This window comes from Phytophthora infestans, genomic scaffold (assembly GCF_000142945.1).
Source record: "Phytophthora infestans T30-4 supercont1.9 genomic scaffold, whole genome shotgun sequence".
Lineage (NCBI taxonomy): Eukaryota > Oomycota > Peronosporomycetes > Peronosporales > Peronosporaceae > Phytophthora > Phytophthora infestans.
This window is the reverse complement of record NW_003303750.1, coordinates 253,774-272,369: the sequence shown is the minus strand read 5'-3', so window position 1 is coordinate 272,369 and position 18,596 is coordinate 253,774. Positions and strand designations below refer to the sequence as shown.

The window sequence follows — 18,596 nt, the reverse complement described above, 5'->3', positions numbered from 1 at the left end:
GCCTCGAGATTGGATCCAGCAGTGATAAAATCTGCTGAAGATCCTTGCGACGGTTTTTCAGCCTGAAAGATGGCGGAGATACGCGCTGTCGGAGGGCGAGGCGGGCGCGTTCGTCGTACCACTCGACAAGTGCTCCCCACTTCTCCAATATTCGGCGGATGGTGCCAGTGATGCTCAAAAACCGATTCGCCGCGTAACCTAGTAACTGGGTAGTAGACGTGATTGTCTGCGTTCGGCAAAGTGCAGCAAACAGATCTCCAGTCTTTTCATTAGACTGGACGTCAAAAATTGTTCTCTTGATGCGGGCAATCAGCTCCGTCATGACTGGATTATGGGACCGCTGAGCATCTCCATTCATTCCGCAGGCTGCTTTAGTGGCAGCATGCGCCATGTGAGCCATGCACCATTCCCATTTTAGTTTCAGCCCCCTTTTTAGCAAGCTTTTAACATCAGGGCCACCGTCGCTTGTTGCACCGAAGAAATCCCTCGGAGTCAGCCCAAAATCACCAAGTAGTTGAAGAGTCCAAGCCTCGTAAGGACCTTGAATCCCCATTTCACGGTCTCCATAACTTGGTGAAAATCTGCGCACTCCGAGAAGAATAGATCGGAATTCCCAGTTAGAGTCGATGAAATATACACGAACGCCCATGTATTTCTTGTGGGTAATTTTGCACGTCCAGAAATCACTCATTATGACGAAATTGCCAAAGGACCCCAGTTTGCTGTCCCCCAACACGCTCATAATCTCGACTCGCGTGGACGAATAGAGCTCAATAATTGCTCGTCTTATCTTGGCTGCGTTTATAATGATCTGTACGTCTTCTCGCTTTAGCAGGGCTTCGACAATACGGGATTCTCGGTACTCACCAAATCTGAAAGGGAGGTTGTTATTGATAATTAGTAGCGTCTCCATAAGTAAGGCAAATCTGCGCGGATTGTTTTTGAACAAGGATGAAGAACGTAAATGCTCGATCTCGTCTTCACGTTTTCGTTTCTCACCCAGTTGTGCTTTCGTTCTCATGGACACAACTCGGTGGGCCGCTGCTAAGTGATTCGCCGGTTTAGACGTGCGATCCCAGGACAGTGTAAAATTGGTTCCGTTTCTCCTGCAGGTTTCGTCAGCTAGGCAAATCCAGTGACGAACAGGAACCCCACGCTCGACGACCTCAACGCGGACGCCCCATTTGTATATATAGGATGTCTCCTTTTCTGTAGGAGGCTTCAGCACTAGCCCTGGCACCTCAGGAAACGCTGCGATTGCGTTTGTCACCGCAGCGGGTGGCTTTATATTTGCATCTTCGATATCACTTGCAATACCACGCACGCTGTGAGCATCTGCCACCACAGCTGACGAAGACCCATATGGTGGCACACGTGCTGCTGTGCTTTGGTCCACCTGACCAGCTGAAACAGTTGATGCGCGCGATGCACCAACACTTGAAGCAATGACTTCTTCACCATTCTGGCTAGCCTGCTCATTTGTCGAGTTATTGACGGGCGGAGTGACTGCGTGTGTCTGCGACCGCGGTCGAATGGACGTTAAGCTTCTTTGTGGTGCTCTACGGGAGGCCGCATCTCGTCTATCAGAGTCTGGGGACGCAGCTTCGCCAGCCCCCCGTCAGTCCTTCCTGGTCCTGCCGGCTGCCCGCTTGCGCGCAGCGCGCGTATCTCTTGGAGGCGTTGGAACAGACTTAACCACATTTTCGAAGTGTGGAAAAGAGAGCTGCGAGCTTCAAGCTGTGTTGAGTCGACAAGTGGTCTAGATTGCATCCTAGAAAACTGAAATGTAGTTATCCAATCAAGTCGCGTACCTGAATAACTAAAATAAAGTGCCACAAGAGCCTGGAATAAGAGCCTCAAAGAGAGCCTGCGTTGGGTCTCTGTACTCTCGGACTTAATTGGGTGGAGCCCAGTGCTGTATTCGCCTGGCTCCAAAAGATATGACGGAGCCGAGGTCCTTGAAGATACAAGCTCCCCTATCCCTGGGCTCGTAGAAGGCTTGCGCGAGCCTGCTGCTTGCACTACGGGGATCTGCGGAGGCAATAAAGAATCTTTCGCCACGAAATTCGGGCGTGTTTTCGCTGTCTATCACGGCGCATTCACTGCAACCCAGCAATACATGCGCAAACAATCCAATCGGAGCAGACATATTACGCTTTCCCAGTCTTTTGATACTGTAAAAGCGTCATTGCACCGGAAAGCAAAGTTGCATTTGTTACCGTACTGACGTGAGAGGATGTCGCGGGGCCGCGACTAGCGGCGCCATTATTATCAACTGGCGAAGTGTCAATTCCGTCGTGTGTAGCGCTTACCAACACAAAGTGGCGAAGGCCAAGCGCTGTTATGGCAGTTCGCAAATGACTTGTGCAAGTGGAGCGCAACGAGTGGCTACAGTTCGTGTGCAAGCGCTGACGCCAAGATTCCAGCCGGTTGAAGTTGGGACATAGTGAGACTGCGTCCCTTCGTGCGTGACGTTCAAGTTGCAACTTGCGAGGCAAGATAAAAATCTTGGCAAACTTTGGCCTTCTTTTCAGCTTTCAACGCCGGTAATTATCCAGCTTCTTCCAACATTTTGAGTTTCAATCCCTTCGGCCTGTATCCCTCGTACTGCTTACTCATCGCCGTATGGCTGATCAAGGTGAAATTGGGCTCAAACGACCGAGGGTATAATCCGGCAGATTCTCCGACTCTTGGTTTTTATCATGTTATGCAAGAAATTCAAGCAGTCTTGAATTGATTTTAAAAAAGAAACTCATAACATTTATAAATATAGAGAGGAAAGCCCGAATCTCGCAGTCGCACCGGAAACGCATCCCTCTGAAATGCGATAACGTCGCGGCTTTACACCTTGCACTTAGCCCGGCCGTTTTGCCAGAGTAGACGCGGCATGTCCAGGCTTTCATTCATCAAATTGCTCGCTCAAGCGCAAGCCACTCAAGCCCTCTGCCTCCAAATATCAACACAAAACAGACCCGGACCGCCAACGAATGTGTGACGTGCTCCAGCTCCAGCCTGCAGGTGCCTTCCTCCGTCAGGCCTACAACCTCCAGCCCTTGCGCCTCCACTCAGACCCTATTGCGGTCGTGGGCAGTTGCACAGACATCGATGAAGCGCTGCGCCTTCCTGACTACGAGGACGAGGCGGCGACGCTATATTCGGCTTCTTCCTGCCAGATGAAGGCGTCTAAAGAGCCCGAGGATTTCCTCACGTCGATCCGTCGCGGACTCGATGAGCTCGAAGCCGAAGAAGACGACGACGACAGCGACGATGACAGCGACGACGAGGGATATTACTACCAGGCCAACAAGGAGAACACTTACTACAGCCCGGACCAGAAGTTGCCCGGTGGCTTCCTGTTGGACGACACCCTCGACCTGTCCGACACGTCTACAGCCTCGTCGTCACTCATGCCGTGGGCCCACCAAGAGTCCGACGATGAGAACGACGATGACATGGAAGAACTCATCTTCCAACTCGAAATGTGAAAAAAAGATAAGCAGAACTGTAGTGTAGATACCCAAATCGTAACACTATTTATTTAAAACGAATTGAACAACACAAACAGTTTCATCGTCCTATAAAAAACACGAAAGATTATGCATCTTGAACCATCGAGGTAAATAGAACTGGCGATTGAAACGTCGAGGACGACGTTGAAGTTTCTGTTATGTCGTACAACGCGTTGTTATTTTTATTTGATCTTGTACATTTCCTACATGCGAATGTGTGTGCTCGACAGATCCAGCTGCGCGTCTTCGATGCCCGAGATGGACTCGAAGTTGCGCGTGACTGTGGTCGATTCCGCCTCGTTGCTGGGTTCCTCGCTGCTTGTGCGAGGGAAATCGGAGCTCGCGCGCAACACGGCGCCTTCCTGGATGATCGGCTCGCCTGTGGCCTCGCGGTCAAGGTCCTTGGTGCCCGGCTCACTGAACGTGAAAGACACGAACGACGTGTTGGCGCTGGCGATTCGCGTGCTGTTGTCCAGCATCGTGCCTTGGTTGTCCTCACGCGCAGTGTAGTGACGACGCAGCCCCTGAATGAGCCGGTCCGCACTCGGCTTGAAGCTCATGCCGTTGCCCATGAAGTGGAAGAGTTCATTCCGAGCGAGCGAGTAGCGTTTATCTAGACCTGGGTCCAGATCGTTTAGCGTAATAGGAAAAATAGGGCGTCCTTTATCCTCCGCGAACGCTAATTGGTCGCGTACCAATTCGTTATTCATCGTCTGTTTCGACAGAATCACAATAAAGCACGTGCACCGTAAAATAGCTTCTTGCGTGGCATGGATACGGTTCTCAAAGTCTTGCCCCTCCACGTTGCGGTCTCCATAACAGACCACCCCGGCGTCCGTAAGTTCGCGATACAATTGCTGCACGAACCCTGCGTGTTTGTCTCCATGCGACAAGAAGACGAACTGCTTCTGCGCGCCACTAGCTTCGGGGTCCCATTGCTGGAACAGACGCGAGAAGCCACCTGTAGTAGTCGCCAAGATCGTCCCCGTGGCAGTCTGTTTTAACCCGTTATTACGACGATTGCTAGCGATATTCTTCTGTTGAACAGCGTCCCGGTTTTTCTCAATTTCGTCGCGTACGCCGTCAAGTAGTAAGCGGAATTGCGCCTTAAACTTGGCTTCATCGTAGTCGTACTCGATTTGCCGCACGTTGGTACTATTGCGTCTGGTTTGGGTGATAGCAGGCTCGAATGGAATAAGCTGACGCGTGTACAGATACACTTGTAGATCCTCACCAATACCAACGCCCTCTGTAGATACCGCCAAGATAGGCGTCCCGACCTGTTTCGCCAATGCCAATTCCTTTAAACACCATTCAGACTGTGCGTAGTCTTCAGTGAGAAGACACAGAACCACCGCGGCGTTCGTGATACCACGTGCAATCTCCTCACGCCACACTGAGCCGCCACCAATGCCACTTGGGTCCATTAAATCCAACCACGTCGTAACATTCGCATCTTCAAGTGCCTTCCGAATCTTCTTTGCGAACTCAGCATGGGAGTGAGTGTAGCTGATCATCACATCACGTTGGCCAGCAGCACGTTTGATCTCGAATAGTAGACGCGTCGATTGAGTGCAATCCAGTGGTCGTAAGCCTTCGATGTTCATCTTCATGAGATTGCCACCATTGGCAAGAATGGCAAGCGCTGACTGCTCGTTCTCCTCCCGTACAGCAATGTGCAGTGCCGTATCTCCTGTAGTCGGTAACTGGTAGTTGATGTCGGCACCTGCAGACGTCAGGACGCCAAACACTTCGCGCGTGGCATCCAGACCCGACGCCGCACACATCATCGGCGTCATATAATCCAAGTCTACCAGCTTCGCATCCGCGCCAGCATCAAGAAGCGAGCGCAGCACGTCGGTCCTGTTGAGTCTGGCAGCCCAGTGCAACGGCGTGCGTCCACGAGCGTCCTGGAAGTTCGGGTCCGCCCCCGCTTCTACTAATAAATCCACCACTTCCAACGCTCCACTCACAGCCGCCCAATGCAACGGGGTTCTTCGATTAAGACCCACGTAACCTAATTCACCCAAACAATCCACATCGGTTTTTTTCCGCAAAAATTTGCGTACGGCCAGAACATCATTCCGACCAGCTGCTGAGTGGAAAGGTGTAAGTGCCACGTCACCGCCCCAATCTTCGAGCTCTTGGGCAACAGCGTAGTTGCCGCGCAAATACGCCAGTTGCAATGCCGTCAGTGTGTTCATAAACCCCGGATCGGGGACGGCAAGAGGATCCGCACCATGTACAAGCAACTCACGGACGACGTCCGGGTGTTCGGCCAGGAATAGAGGCGGCACCCGGTCCGAACGGTACGACGAGCGCGCAAGTGTACGCGCTGATACGCCACGTAGCAGCAGCCATCGTACAGCTTCCAACTGACCTGTCGATACAGCACAATGTAGTGGCGTAACCAGCGTTGTACGGAAGATTGACGCGGCTGATTCTTCGTCACTACCGCCGCCATCAACGCCCGGACGAGCCACGAAGAAGCGAGCAAAGTACCAGAAGAGATCTCCAGTAGAGAACCGCACACGACTGAACTTGTCCATCGCTGTGACGTCGAATCCGCGAGACTCTAGCAGCTCTAAAGCGCGAATATTGCCGTGATACGCTGCAACATGCACCGGATTCTTGCGCGATTGCGCAAAGAAACCCAAGAATAGTGAAGCGGGCGCATAACTTTTGCGAGGGAATCCCTGTTCCTCACTGGTCAAACCCGCAGCTTCCGCGTAGTCCAAGATGTCGCGCATTTCACGCAAATCACCTTGGCGAGTTGCCTTGTACAGTCGCTTACGTACTACGGCTAGAGCTTTGTCCGCCTGGTTCATAAGCTGATCGACACCCGGATCCATAACGTGGGTACGCACGTCGCCAGTCTGGTCGCTCTCTTGGAAAGCGCCGAGTAACATTTTCACGTGCTCTCTGAATCGTGCGAAATACTGCAACTCGGTGAAAATCCAAACGAAACACATCATGCTGACAAGTGCAAATAGTTGCACTGAGTGGTTACTACACGAGAAGACGCCGCCTTTGAAGAACATGTAGAGGAAGAACATGACTACGACAGCTTGGAACAGCAACAAGAGCACGGCCACCAGCTCGCAGAGCTGAAAGACGAGGCGCCGTTTGATTTTGGTAAGGTTGCTGTTGTCCTCTTCGTCGTCATCTAGGTCCATCCCCCCATTTCCAGTTTCGATATCAGTTGTGCCAGTCTGCGCACCTGGGGCGCCACTTGCATTGGGTGAAAAAACCTCATCTCGTTTGAACGGCTCGAAAAGTCGCCACCCAGAACCCGGCAAACACAGCAAAATCACAGCTGGCAGAGTGTGATAAATCAACGCCGAAAAACCCACGACGTTTTCGCAACTCGTTGCCTGAAAAGTGTACACGAGATTCGGCGAGTGCAACGTGAATCCGTGAACATCGGGCATATCTGGGTTCAACGTGAGCGTGTCTGGCTTGTAGAAGTAATAAAACCCAAGTCCCGCGGCTAGTACGAAAGCCAATGGCACACCTGTGTGCAATAGACGCCGTGCAAAGAACGTATTGTGTCGGAAGCGTGCGTTAAGCCAGTGACGCGGTACGTGTGGCATTTTGCCTCTCAATGCAGCATTGGGCTGGGCGTTGTAAAAAGACTTTTTCTTGTTGGATATGGTGGACGGTGGGCGTCTGCGCAGTTGTCCGGCATGAGATGTCGCCAGCTGGTTGAGCGACAAGTGGGAGCCTACGCTGAGGCGCGAAATTACGCTGGACGCGACGGCTCCTTGACCCATGAGAGGCATCATGGGGATACGCTGCGGGTCCTCCTGGTCATATTCTCGTGGGGCACCGTGTCCTCCAGCGGAGACGGACGACTGCCGACTTTCGTTGCTCATCGTCTTGGCCTCTGAATCGGACATTCGAGGACGCAGCTGTGTCAGCTTGTCGCTTGGCGGAGTGGACATTCCCTCGTACATTTTTTGCTGCGCTGTCGCTTTAGACACAAATTGGCAAAAGCGCTTTTCCTAACCGGTCGAAAGAAGAATTCTTGGTCTTGTTTCTATGGTGGGTAGATGCTGTTTGTAAGCGAGGGCTAGCTGGAAGCTGGCGCCGAAGATTCAAGGACCGAAGTCGCGACACGCGCGCGATGGCGTTGGGATGGTGCTCTTCCTCCGTGCGCTGTGAAGAGCCTCAGGTGAATACCTAAATGCTCCACGCCCATGGAGTTTCGGCACCATTTGGCATCGTGCCCGACCCCTTGTGGTTGCGACTGAATTCTGCACTTGTAGTCCCACCCATTATACTGTCAACCCTCTGAGGCCGCATTCATTCATTATTTGTAAGTAAAACTGCGGACTTTATCGAGAGAAGAAAAGACTGCAAATACAATGTCACGTTGGCAAGATATCATTTTTGCTAGGCATACCGGAACCAAGTGTACCACTTTGTGAGCGCGAAGAGACGTCAGACAGGCCGAAATGAGCCATTCGTTATCTACGCCGCACAACGAGGACCAAAGGTAACAAGTACGTGTTTGATGAACCAGCAATACTGGGTGTTGGCCGGCGGTGTTAAAACACCAAACATTGCTTGTCAATGCTAGCCAGTATTGTTGTCTGGCGTGCTTATCTCCCGCACACCAGGTGCCACCGCCGAGCCAATCAGCGCGAATATTGTACATGCACAGATTACACTTATTACAGAGTGAGATCTGAAAGCTTGCGCCTATAGGGCTTGGTAATATGCTTGTCTTCGTCACAGTAGAAACATGAAAGATCGAGTTCCTGGCGCGAGTCGAACTAACCAGTTATGGCAGTCAGCATGCTCCTTGCCTTTGCTGAAGATAATTGCGTCACCACAATCGTGCGGAGTTTGAAACGTTGGTGCCAGAAGCTGGAAATGCTCTAGGAAAAATGTTTGTGCACCCCACTTTCCACTTTCGGAGGCCACCCACAAAGTTTGGTACAGCAAGTGGAAAATTTGGCAAACCGCGGCAATATTTAACTTTTAGAGGTGACTTCATGTTGTACACAAAATTTGTGCGCACGAAACGACGCAACTCGATTTGGAGTGCATGTATCAAGCTGTGCCGCGCGAACGTCTTTCAGTTGTTGTCCACCTGATCACTACTACCCCATGCCTGTTGAAGACACACCACCGTCAGACAGCAGCAGCTCACCGCCTCCAGTAACCCCTGAATGGCAAAGGGACAAGTGGGACATCTCGCGGATCAACAAACATTGGGAAATCGATCCAGAGTTGCGTCGCAGTTTGCCGTCGCTCGCGCGTGCCAAACGTAGTGAGCATGAGTCGGCCGGCAATAAGTTCTTGAGACTCAGCAAGCTGCCACTGCCTGTTGCGCCCCCCTCTGACCCTGCGTTGCTGGATCTCGCTCGAGGCGGTCGCAGTGTCTCGCAGCGAGCAATCACAGTCACTGCAGAGACTAAAGCCAAATACTTCGGCAAGGCTGCAAAATCTGAGTGTTACGCAATCTTTCGTCAACTCGCAGCACAAAAGTATCTACCGCTTGAACCACTGAGCGAATTCCTTGCAGACAAGGCCAAAAACCGGCAACAGCGAGATGAAGCCATTCATTCTGACGCGCCTGTTGTGCCATTTCTCGCTACCGTTCATGGTCTCAGCAAAAACGGGAGCTCCAGTCGACATCATCTCGGTACTTCTTCGCGTTCTAGTCAGCGAACTGGTAGTGTATTAAGTGGCGATCCATTCACTGCACGACACAAATTTTCATCTCTATGTCTCGAACGTGACCTTCCTCCATGTATTCGTCTCATTGTACGTCAGTATTTCTCGCCGGAAATCAACGTCTCGCACATGGCCATTGGTGACGACCTCGCGTGTGTATTTGCTGCCTGTTTACTCGACCTGCCAATGGTTACTGGTCTAAATGCACGCAACAACCGTCTACGTGACCGAGGCCTTCAAGCTCTCGTCGACGTCGTTGTAACTAAAGCTGATCTGTACCATCTGGATTTGTCGGAAAATAAGGTTGACCGTCATGCTGCACATGCACTTGCCTCCTATTTAAGCTCAGCGTCCTGCAGTCTACAGACGTTGCGACTTGCCAGTGCCGATGTGGATGACGAAGAGCTCGTTCCTTTCGCACGTGCGTTGCATTCCAACAAATCGCTTCAAACATTGGATGTGGCACGGAATTCCGTGGGTAGTAGTGAGCATCTAAACGTTGTTCGACCCTCCGTCACTACCGGAGGTGAGGCACTTGCGACCATGATCAGCATCAACAGTACTTTGATGTCGCTGGATCTGTCGTGGAACTATTTGCGCCTTGCCGGCGCCGTGGAGATCGGACGTGCTTTAGCCTACAACTCTGGACTTCGAGAGTTGAATCTAGCGTACAACGCGTTTGGCAATGCCGGTGCACAAGCTGTAGGCGACGCGTTGCTATCAAACACTACGCTACAACGTCTAAACATGAGCCACAACAACATCCCAGCACAAGGAGCGATCGCGATCGCTAGTGCGTTAAAGATTAACAACGCTCTGCCACTCACGGAGCTCTCTTTAGGTGGTAACCCGCTTGGTAACATGGGTGGACGAGCGTTGCTACATGCTGCTGCTGCATGTGCAGACAGTAAAAAACTATCCGTTATATTGGAAGGATGCAACTTTGACGCTGCCAGTGACGGGGATGTTTCTTTCGACCCCGCAGATCCGACAGGTAGCTACGACTTGAACTTGGAGATTCCATACGAACGTGCCGTTGCATTGGAATTACTGCGAGTAGCCAACACCAAGCAAGGATGCAAATTTTTATCTATCGCGCACACCTCGGGGTTGACTAAACAACGCCGTAACATTCGTGTCGAGTTACGGGAAACTCAAGATGGTGTCGAAGCAAGACGTAAGTTACTCAAAACTGCTGGTATTCTGACAGAAATGGAAGCTCTAAGTACGCCAGAAATGGTTTCGAAAAGTCTGGATCGGGAGTCGTTGACTGAGTTATTCCATGAACTTGACAAAGATGACTCGGGGTTTATTGATGAACACGAACTTCGTGCAGGTATGCGCAAGCTGGGGTTACAATTCCACGATGAAGATGTACCACGGTATGTAGCACTCTACGATCTGGACGGTACGGGTACGATTGAGTTGGAAGAGTTTGTGGAATTGATGGAAAGCTTCAACTTGAATGAACTGGACGGAGGATTCCATCGTGAATGTGTCAATGTAGAGACCAATTTGCCCTTCGAGATTCCGACCGAGGGACGACTGCAAATTGATTTTGTCGATCTTCACGTATCTTCCGGTAATGACAGTGCACAGTCGGATGCAAGTGTGGAACGACTGATTGAGAACATCTCGTCGAGTAAGAACAAGACGCAAATGTTGTTCATGGCGAAGACTGGCCTCGTCTTTAAAGCACACGAGGCACAGCTTCTTCTTGAGGCCGTTCGAGATGTTTGTGATTCTTCTCAAGCTGTTGTAGCGCTTTTACCGCATATGGTGGACCCCCGTAACGCGTACACACTGATCGAACATAATCTAAGCTCTGCTGACCGCCTGCGAGTACAACATCTCATGGGTCAGGCGCTTCAACCGATTCTAGGTCTCGCATCGGGTCATTACCGTATCGATCTGAGTAACGACCTGGATCGGGTAACTCTTCGAAAGCTCATTGAAAATAGTAACCGTACAGCGTTCCTACGCAAGAGAAGTGGTCTGAAGGACACAAGTCAGCACATAAATTACCACGGCTTTCGCAACGAAATACTCCACGGAAAACCTTTCATCTTGGAACCCCGATTTCTAGATTCAGCTCCACGCTTTGGCTACTTAGAGTTAGACTACGTGCAACTAGGACGCACTCCGTGTCACGCACTCTCACATAAACGATTCGAACAAATGCTGCAACTGTGTCAGCTAGATCGAATGGGAGCAGGAATGGGGGGTGGCCACTGTATCGAAAATGGGTAAGAACAGTCGAGGAAACAGAAACTCACTATCGCCACCGCTGCCTTCAACTATCACAGAACCAGGGGTTCCAGCACAACGTCCATTTACTCCTAGAGTGTTCGAAGAATACGAAAAGATGAGCACGATCAAAAACTACATTGAGTTCGGTGCAGGTTTGAACCGATCTATTGAGCTGACTCCACATCCTAGTGAGCAAATAAGCACTAAAGACGACAAAAGCGATGAAGATCTAAGTGCTCCGTCACCTGTTGAGTCCCAAGATACAATACCACCAGACAGTTTAGTGGAAAGAGGCGAGATGGATGCAGAGGACAACGCACCTCGGCGCGGGGTTACTCCAGCTACCCCAGCGATCCCAGTAGCACCAAATGTTTGCACCGCGCGTCGACTAATATTCAATGTTCAGTGGTGTTTGTCGACGCGATGGATCACTGTAACCCAGGCTGTAAAGCTATTAGGTGCCTGGCCTGTGGCCTTCGCAACCTCCCGCTGTGACCTCGTGTGTACCGTCTTCGATCGTATCACAGATCTCCACAATTTCAGTGGTGTATTGTCTGCTCTCACGGATGATGAGGCAGCGCAAGCGTTGTATCGACTAGGAATGCTAAACGTGTTGACGCCCCTGTGGCCTGACAACTACTACGAGCTCGCTCTTGGGCGATACGAAGAGCGCGAAGTTGCCAAGATGCTCGTGCGACTTGCCATCGATGAGCCGGGCGAGAACTGGCAAAATGAAACGTTTGGCTGGAGTCGAGACGAAAAGATTCCAGGCTGGGAGCTCAACTTTTCGTGGCTGAAGGATGGAGGCTTTCCTGATAAAGGGTTCCTCAGTCTTGAGTATTATTCCGGTGCTGACAAGGGATGCGGACCTGTGTGGCCTACGCGCCGAGAACTGGCCGCGCACACTCTCTGTGGGTTGCCGGATAACTTGGACGTGTTCGAGATGCAGATAGACTCACTTAGTATGAGGAATGTGGTGCAACGACAACAGTAACGAAGTTGTACCCACTGTTATTGAATTGACCATTACTCATCACACTTTACTACTTTGAGAATAAACCTATTGACTGAAGATTTCTACGTGTAATTACCTAATGAAATAAACTAAATTCAGGTGCAAACTTAAAATTTGAACTTCAAAAAATGTGCTTCGGCAAAACAAAATATGCATTCTGAATAAGAAACATTGACGAAATAAATACGCGAATACTCAATGGGACCGCAATATTTATTACTCCAAGTACAGTACCCTGGCCACTTTCAATAAGGTATTTCTTATGGTATTAACATCTGCAATTCATTTTTTTTCATCACTGGTCAGAAGCATTTCCCTGAAGCAGGACAGAGGCGGGCGAACAAGAAGAGCTTCGATATGTCCTGTCAATTGAAGAGGTCGTGCATGGCTGTCACCGAAGCACCTGTGCGTGTTAAACACAAAATTTGAGGCGCTGCCCTGAGACAAACTCTATGCTCGTCGAGCTTTTGTCTAATGACTGAAAGGAGTTGCAAGAGCAACTGGCAGCTCTGCTACCTGGATTTTATAGTAGCCGAGCCGCCAAAAATGTACTTCTGTCGTCGCAAACACTACATTCTTCGATGGATCTGCCACATGCGCTCAGACCCCAGAGTTTTCAGTTAGTGCTACACTTCGCGCGCAACTTCGACTCCGGTCTTTTTCTTCCCGTAGGCACCCGCGTGCGCACTACTTGTCGTCAGCTTCTCGTCCCCAGTGAACATTTTGGCGCAGCCAATGCCCTCTGTGTGTGTGGGGGGGGGCATTGTCGCACATTCCATTTCCATGTTGGTATCCTTTTGGCTCAGTTAAGACCAATCATCCCGTGCATTGCCGAGTGCGATTCTTCCTCGCCTTAATTCGTCGACTTCCACTCAGTCGGCGTTTTGCTCTCACCAAGGGTACATGGTACCTCGCACCCACTCTCCTGGTTGGCGTCGTCAGGGGCGTTTAGGAAAGGAATATGACTTCGAGAGATGTGACGGGGAAATGGTACATCATCGGCGATTGGGTTCCTATCAGGCCTTGACAGAAGCAATCTCCATAGGGAGTGCCGATGACTTGATTCGAGCTTCTACTTGATTTGTCTCAGAAGCTTGTGCGCATTGGTCATCTAGTCACGCCGTGTCAGCGTGAACGAAGCAGCAAGACAAATTGCCGACAACGAGCAGCAAATGTGTGCCTCTCTCGCAGCAATAATACATGATCAGCAGTAGCAGCAGCAACAACAGAAGCACGGAGGTTTTGCAGCAGCAGTCTAATGACCCTCCAGCGCAAGCCAAACATGGGTATCTATCTGAAGGCATCGCTAATTCTAAACTCTCCTGTACGAAGGATGATGATGTCGGAGACTACATGCTCCGCGTAAAACCGTACTTCGAGTCCAATATTAATAAGTATGAAGCTGACGCACCCCTGCAACGACCACTACTACTTTTGCTAGCGAGCTTGAAGGCTCCTGCAGCGGCAGGGTACCGAGCGTACATCTCACACGATGGTAGCTACTTACAGTCCGTGATGCAACTCATAAAGCTTATGACTGGTGAGTTCGCTGCGCGGAACGTCAAGAGCACCATCGTGATTAGCTGCTGTACTTGCAGCCCCTCCCCTCCTTCGGGAAGGATGCCCCACCCCCTGGTGGCCCGGATGGCCACGCGCAGTGGACACGCGGCGACGCCCGTGTCCGACCGACGGCTCTCACAGTTATGCACGCGACCCAATCTTCCGTCCGTGCCTGCGCGGCACGAGGCGGCACCTGGAGCCAACTTTCTGGGGGCAACCATTATGCCCGCCAATAGACGACCGAGCGACGTCATTATGCACACAGAGATGACCCCCCCCCCGAGCAGGGCTGTGAAAATTAAAATGTTAGATTAATCTTGGCCTGAAAACATCAAGAATGAATTATTGAGTTAATTGCCAGAATTGCCAGAATTGCGGCGGATTGTAGCTCGAACTTCTTCTACAGTGTACACACTCCACAGTGAACGGTTGCAGTGCAGGAAGACTAGCGTCTCCAGAGTGACGCGATCCATACTCTTCCTCACGTCACTAAATATAAGCTTTGCACGTGAAAAAGGTCTCTCGCACTCATTCGATGTAGGCGGTACGTACCCGACGTCGACATACGCACCCCGCTTCGTTGTCTTGAGCCTCTTGAGCGCTTGAGCTGCAAATGACGGACCTTGAGGGCTCTCTTCAGCTTGATCTTCATCAGGGCTGCTGGTGACACGAAACGCCGCACAGGCAGCTCGCTCAGGCGGCGTGAGAGATTGACCTCGCTGGATCTTGACCAGACCGGATTCGAGTGCAGGATAATTGACGATTGCGGCGGTTGGGGACAGTCGGGGTTTCAGCTCCGGGTATTTGGAAATAGCGTGGTCGAAAAGGCGCCGAGCGGCGGATAGCGTCAAACTTGTACCTTGAAGAGTCTTAGTAACCGACTCAAAGTTGGTCAAATCAGCAAGTAGTGAAGTGACGCGAATGTTTTCCGAGCGTTTTAACAAAAGCGGCTCCAATTCCGAAGCAGCAACGGTTTCGTCATCTAGTGAGCGCAACACCGGTTCCAGTTTCGTGTAGCGTCGCAGCATCTCGTACGTACTTGACCAGCGTGTATCATTGCGCGTAACAGGCGAAAGACTCGTGTGGGAGCGCAGCAGCGCTCTTCCCTTGATCGTACTCAGCTTCTTCATCAGGTTGTGGACTTTATCAATTAGTCCTTCGTCTTGCTTCATGAAGTCCTTCACTGCCAGTGCAAAACGATGGCTAGCGCACCCGATTAGCGGGATAGCTTCAACCCGACGGCCAATACACTGATTTACACTGCAATTGTCACCAACCATGAAGGCTACCGACTCCCATGGCTGCTTGTAGCGGCTCAAGGTGTCCGCGATCAAGTCAAACAGACTTTGAGCGCTTAAAGCACCCTCATCCTCCATTGGGCTAAACGCCAGCAAAATAAACCGGCGTGAGTGGCACTCCAGGTCATCTTGGTAGTCGCTCTTTCGGGGGACTTCAATACTGTCCTTATCATCGAAAACAGCGTAGATCGCAATAAAGTGTCGTCCACCACTTGTCCATCCGTCCAGGACGATACCAAACCGCGTAGGCAAAATCTTAACGATGGACGGCACAACGGCGAGCACCATTCCATCCAGATACAGCTTTAGCGTTCTGGCGCAAGTGCGAGGAAGCTTGGCGTTTTGACGAACCATTTCCCGCTCACAAAACGTTAGGGGTAGACAATCCATCACCGTCCACTCAATCCAACGAAACATATCGGTGGTGCTTGATCAACAAGACGCAGCGACAAAAGGTTCTGTGTCCGTAGTGCAGCTTCGGCGTCGGTTGCGTAGGTAGGGTGGTAGCGCTTGAGATGGTTAATCACAGTAGTGTAGCCGTTAACAGACTTGATCGTCTTGGAGCAGCTGTTACAGCTGTACAAGCCAGGCGTCTCCTGGGTCGTGAGAGTGCGGACAAGAATGCGAGTTTCGAGGGGCATGGTAAATTGCAGAATGACTAATGTGCTAGTATGCGTGGATGTTTTGATTCAGCGTCTTGTTAGCTTCCTTCTCGGCTTTAAAACTACTGGTTGTCAAGGCTTGAGGTGAGTAGCACAGTAAAAACCAATATTTGCACTGTGGCTGCTACTGTAAAAATTGGGGAAACTTCTAAACTTAAATTTTGTACTACAAATTAATAATTAAATCAAAAAATCTCAATTAATTGTTTTAATAATTACATTATGAGCACCCCTGCCCCCGAGAATGTGCTCCGTGGTTCCGTGGACTGCATTACGGACAAGTCGACAACGTCGTGGAAGGTGACATCGCGCTTTCGTGGCCGTGACGACTGCCAAATACGCAGTGGAGGAGTATAATGATTTCGAGGAATGGAAGCGCTGCTGGAGCGCAGAAACTACAGTGTGCACTGGATTGAGACGGACACCGACAATGCAACAGGATGTCGTTAGGAGGGTAGATAAGTGACAACCGTGTTCCATTAAAAAACTATGTGTCTTTTGTGAGACTTTCAGTACTCCTAGGAGCGGGACGCTTAAGCCGCTCAGCAGCCAGCTTCCCCACCTTTTCCCCAGCAGTCTTTGCCTTGCTTATGTTGGCCGCTTTTTGTGTGTTCGCTCACGGCGATACTCTTTAATTGTTTCCAAAAGTGCTTCGGCCAGTCTTTTTTACTCCGAGTACGTGACCTTGGCGTCGGATAGCCGTCCCGCTTTCGCGCTCTTTATCTTTGCCCTCTAATGGATACGTGCCGCACATAACGGAGAGATACAAAACGTTGATTTTGCTGCAAATACATATGAGCAATGTAACTCGATTCTGAGCCGTTTTTCCAGACAATAATTTACGCGAAAATGCGGGACATGATATCAACGCTTCAGCTAGCTTGCTCCACTTGTCCATGACTTATCCGTCGCTGTGACGAAAAGGTTCGTCGGCGACTACTTGCTTGAGAAAAAAATATCCCATACCAAAATTTATCGGACCCTCGGACCCTTGGACCTGTACCGAGCGAGTGGTACATGATGGGATGGATACATTGGTGTGTAGTACTAAAGTGATTAGGGGAGATAGGTTGAGAAGGTGTGGATGCTTTGCAACCTGACAAACGATGAAAAGGGCCCTGATGATAGGCGCAGTCTCAGGCTCTGAAACGGCCTGTAGGCTGAGAAAAACGAGAAAAACGAAAAAACATGCAATTATTAACCGAGAGCCATGCGCTCTCGAGCCGGTAAATTTAACAATGAGCCAGCGCCGGGGTCCACTATTGAAAGCATTCGCTTTTCAGCCAGCCATTGATGCTTGCCGCTATTGGCTAATAATCCACCAATGAGATGCTGCCTCATACAAGGTGGAAAGACACGTGGCCAGTGGATGGCCACAAGCTGAAGGGTCGTGCCGACAACAGCCTTCTTCGCTCATTCGGTCTTTTTCACTCCGTACCTGGCAAGCCTCCACCCCCCCCCCGTTCATAGGACCCAGAAGCTCTAGGGTTAGAGCGCAGGATCCGTCCTGGACACCGGTTCAACTCCGGCTGGGTTCATCGCTCCTCGCGTCTGCTGGGGGTGGAGGTTGCTCCGCACCCGTGCTGCGCCTGCTGCCCGCGCTGCTGCAGCCGTTCTCGTACCGCGCCTGTTGCCCACGCTGCTGACCCCGTGTTTGTGCCGTGCCTGCTGCTCATGCTGCTGCCCGCGCTCGTGCCCCCTCCCCTGTTGCAGTGCGATTTGTCCCTACTCTTTGTTCTGATAGTCTGACAAATACTACGTGTTGTTTTGCGTTGTTCAAAGGTTGACTAACGTGTATTGTTTGCTGTGACCAACTAACTCAACGACGTCTTGTGTGTAGCCGGGTGCAGGATCTTGGATAGCTGCCGACTGGAGCAGACGCTGGTGGCGCTCTATTTGGTGGTTGAGTGCGCCAGCCTTGTGCAGGACCTGGAGATACTTGAGGACGGAGCTGGACCCGCGCGAAGCGATCTTATGCTGAGCCAGGAAGGAGAGAGCTTCTTTCTCCGCGCGCAAACCGAGGGCAAGGACGTCGTCGCGGTAGCTGACAGCGCTTGGATCCAGCCCAAATCCGTCGGCCAAGAACAGCTTCATGTACGCAACCAGCAGCTTCGCGTTCGAGCGCTGTCGCTTGGGCTCGCTCGCGTGCCATCGTGGCTCATGGGCATACCAAGCAAACCAAGTGGCGTGAAGGTGAGTTGCCCCACTCCTGCGCTGCTTCTTCTTTGGTGTGCTGACTTTTTGCTCTCCCTCTTTTTCACTTGGCTTGTTGCGCTTAATGGTCAGGACAGGATCGTTGTTCAACTTGGCCTTCAAAGCGTCCATCCGCTCGTCTTGCCGCTTCGACATGTTAATTAAGTGCTTAATCACAGAAGCTTGGTGATCGATGATCTTCTGCTCCTTCGTTTGCTGTGCTTGGTGGGTAGTGTCGTTCTCCGGAGTTTGCTTGTTGTTACAGGGTTCGGCTGCTAGCGAGAGATGCGCAGACCAAGCAAGAAGATTCGCCAGCGTGCTTCCACCGCTTCGCACAGCACCTTCGACCCGCGTGACGACTGGACTGCTGTGGCTCAGCTCCTTCAACAGCAGGAAGTATCGGAAGACGGCCGCAGTCAGGATG

General features: G+C 51.2%; 3 protein-coding genes across 3 annotated transcripts; 2 read left to right on the top strand and 1 right to left on the bottom strand.

The window, feature by feature from the left end:
* Positions 1 to 2,987: 2,987 nt before the first annotated feature.
* Positions 2,988 to 3,548, top strand: PITG_05738 (cleavage induced conserved hypothetical protein; the record flags this gene model as incomplete). Its single annotated transcript, XM_002997952.1, has 1 exon — positions 2,988 to 3,548. One exon carries the CDS (start codon positions 2,988 to 2,990, stop codon positions 3,483 to 3,485), a length of 498 nt encoding a protein of 165 aa, XP_002997998.1.
* Positions 3,549 to 3,712: 164 nt separating this feature from the next.
* Positions 3,713 to 7,465, bottom strand: PITG_05737 (transient receptor potential Ca2 channel (TRP-CC) family protein; the record flags this gene model as incomplete). Its single annotated transcript, XM_002997951.1, has 2 exons — positions 3,713 to 6,675; positions 6,730 to 7,465. 2 exons carry the CDS (start codon positions 7,463 to 7,465, stop codon positions 3,713 to 3,715), a joined length of 3,699 nt encoding a protein of 1,232 aa, XP_002997997.1.
* Positions 7,466 to 8,624: 1,159 nt separating this feature from the next.
* On the top strand, positions 8,625 to 12,438 carry PITG_05736 (uncharacterized protein; the record flags this gene model as incomplete). The annotated part of the gene is made up of 3 exons (XM_002997950.1): positions 8,625 to 11,418; positions 11,549 to 11,632; positions 11,786 to 12,438. 3 exons carry the CDS (start codon positions 8,625 to 8,627, stop codon positions 12,436 to 12,438), a joined length of 3,531 nt encoding a protein of 1,176 aa, XP_002997996.1.
* Positions 12,439 to 18,596: the final 6,158 nt, after the last annotated feature.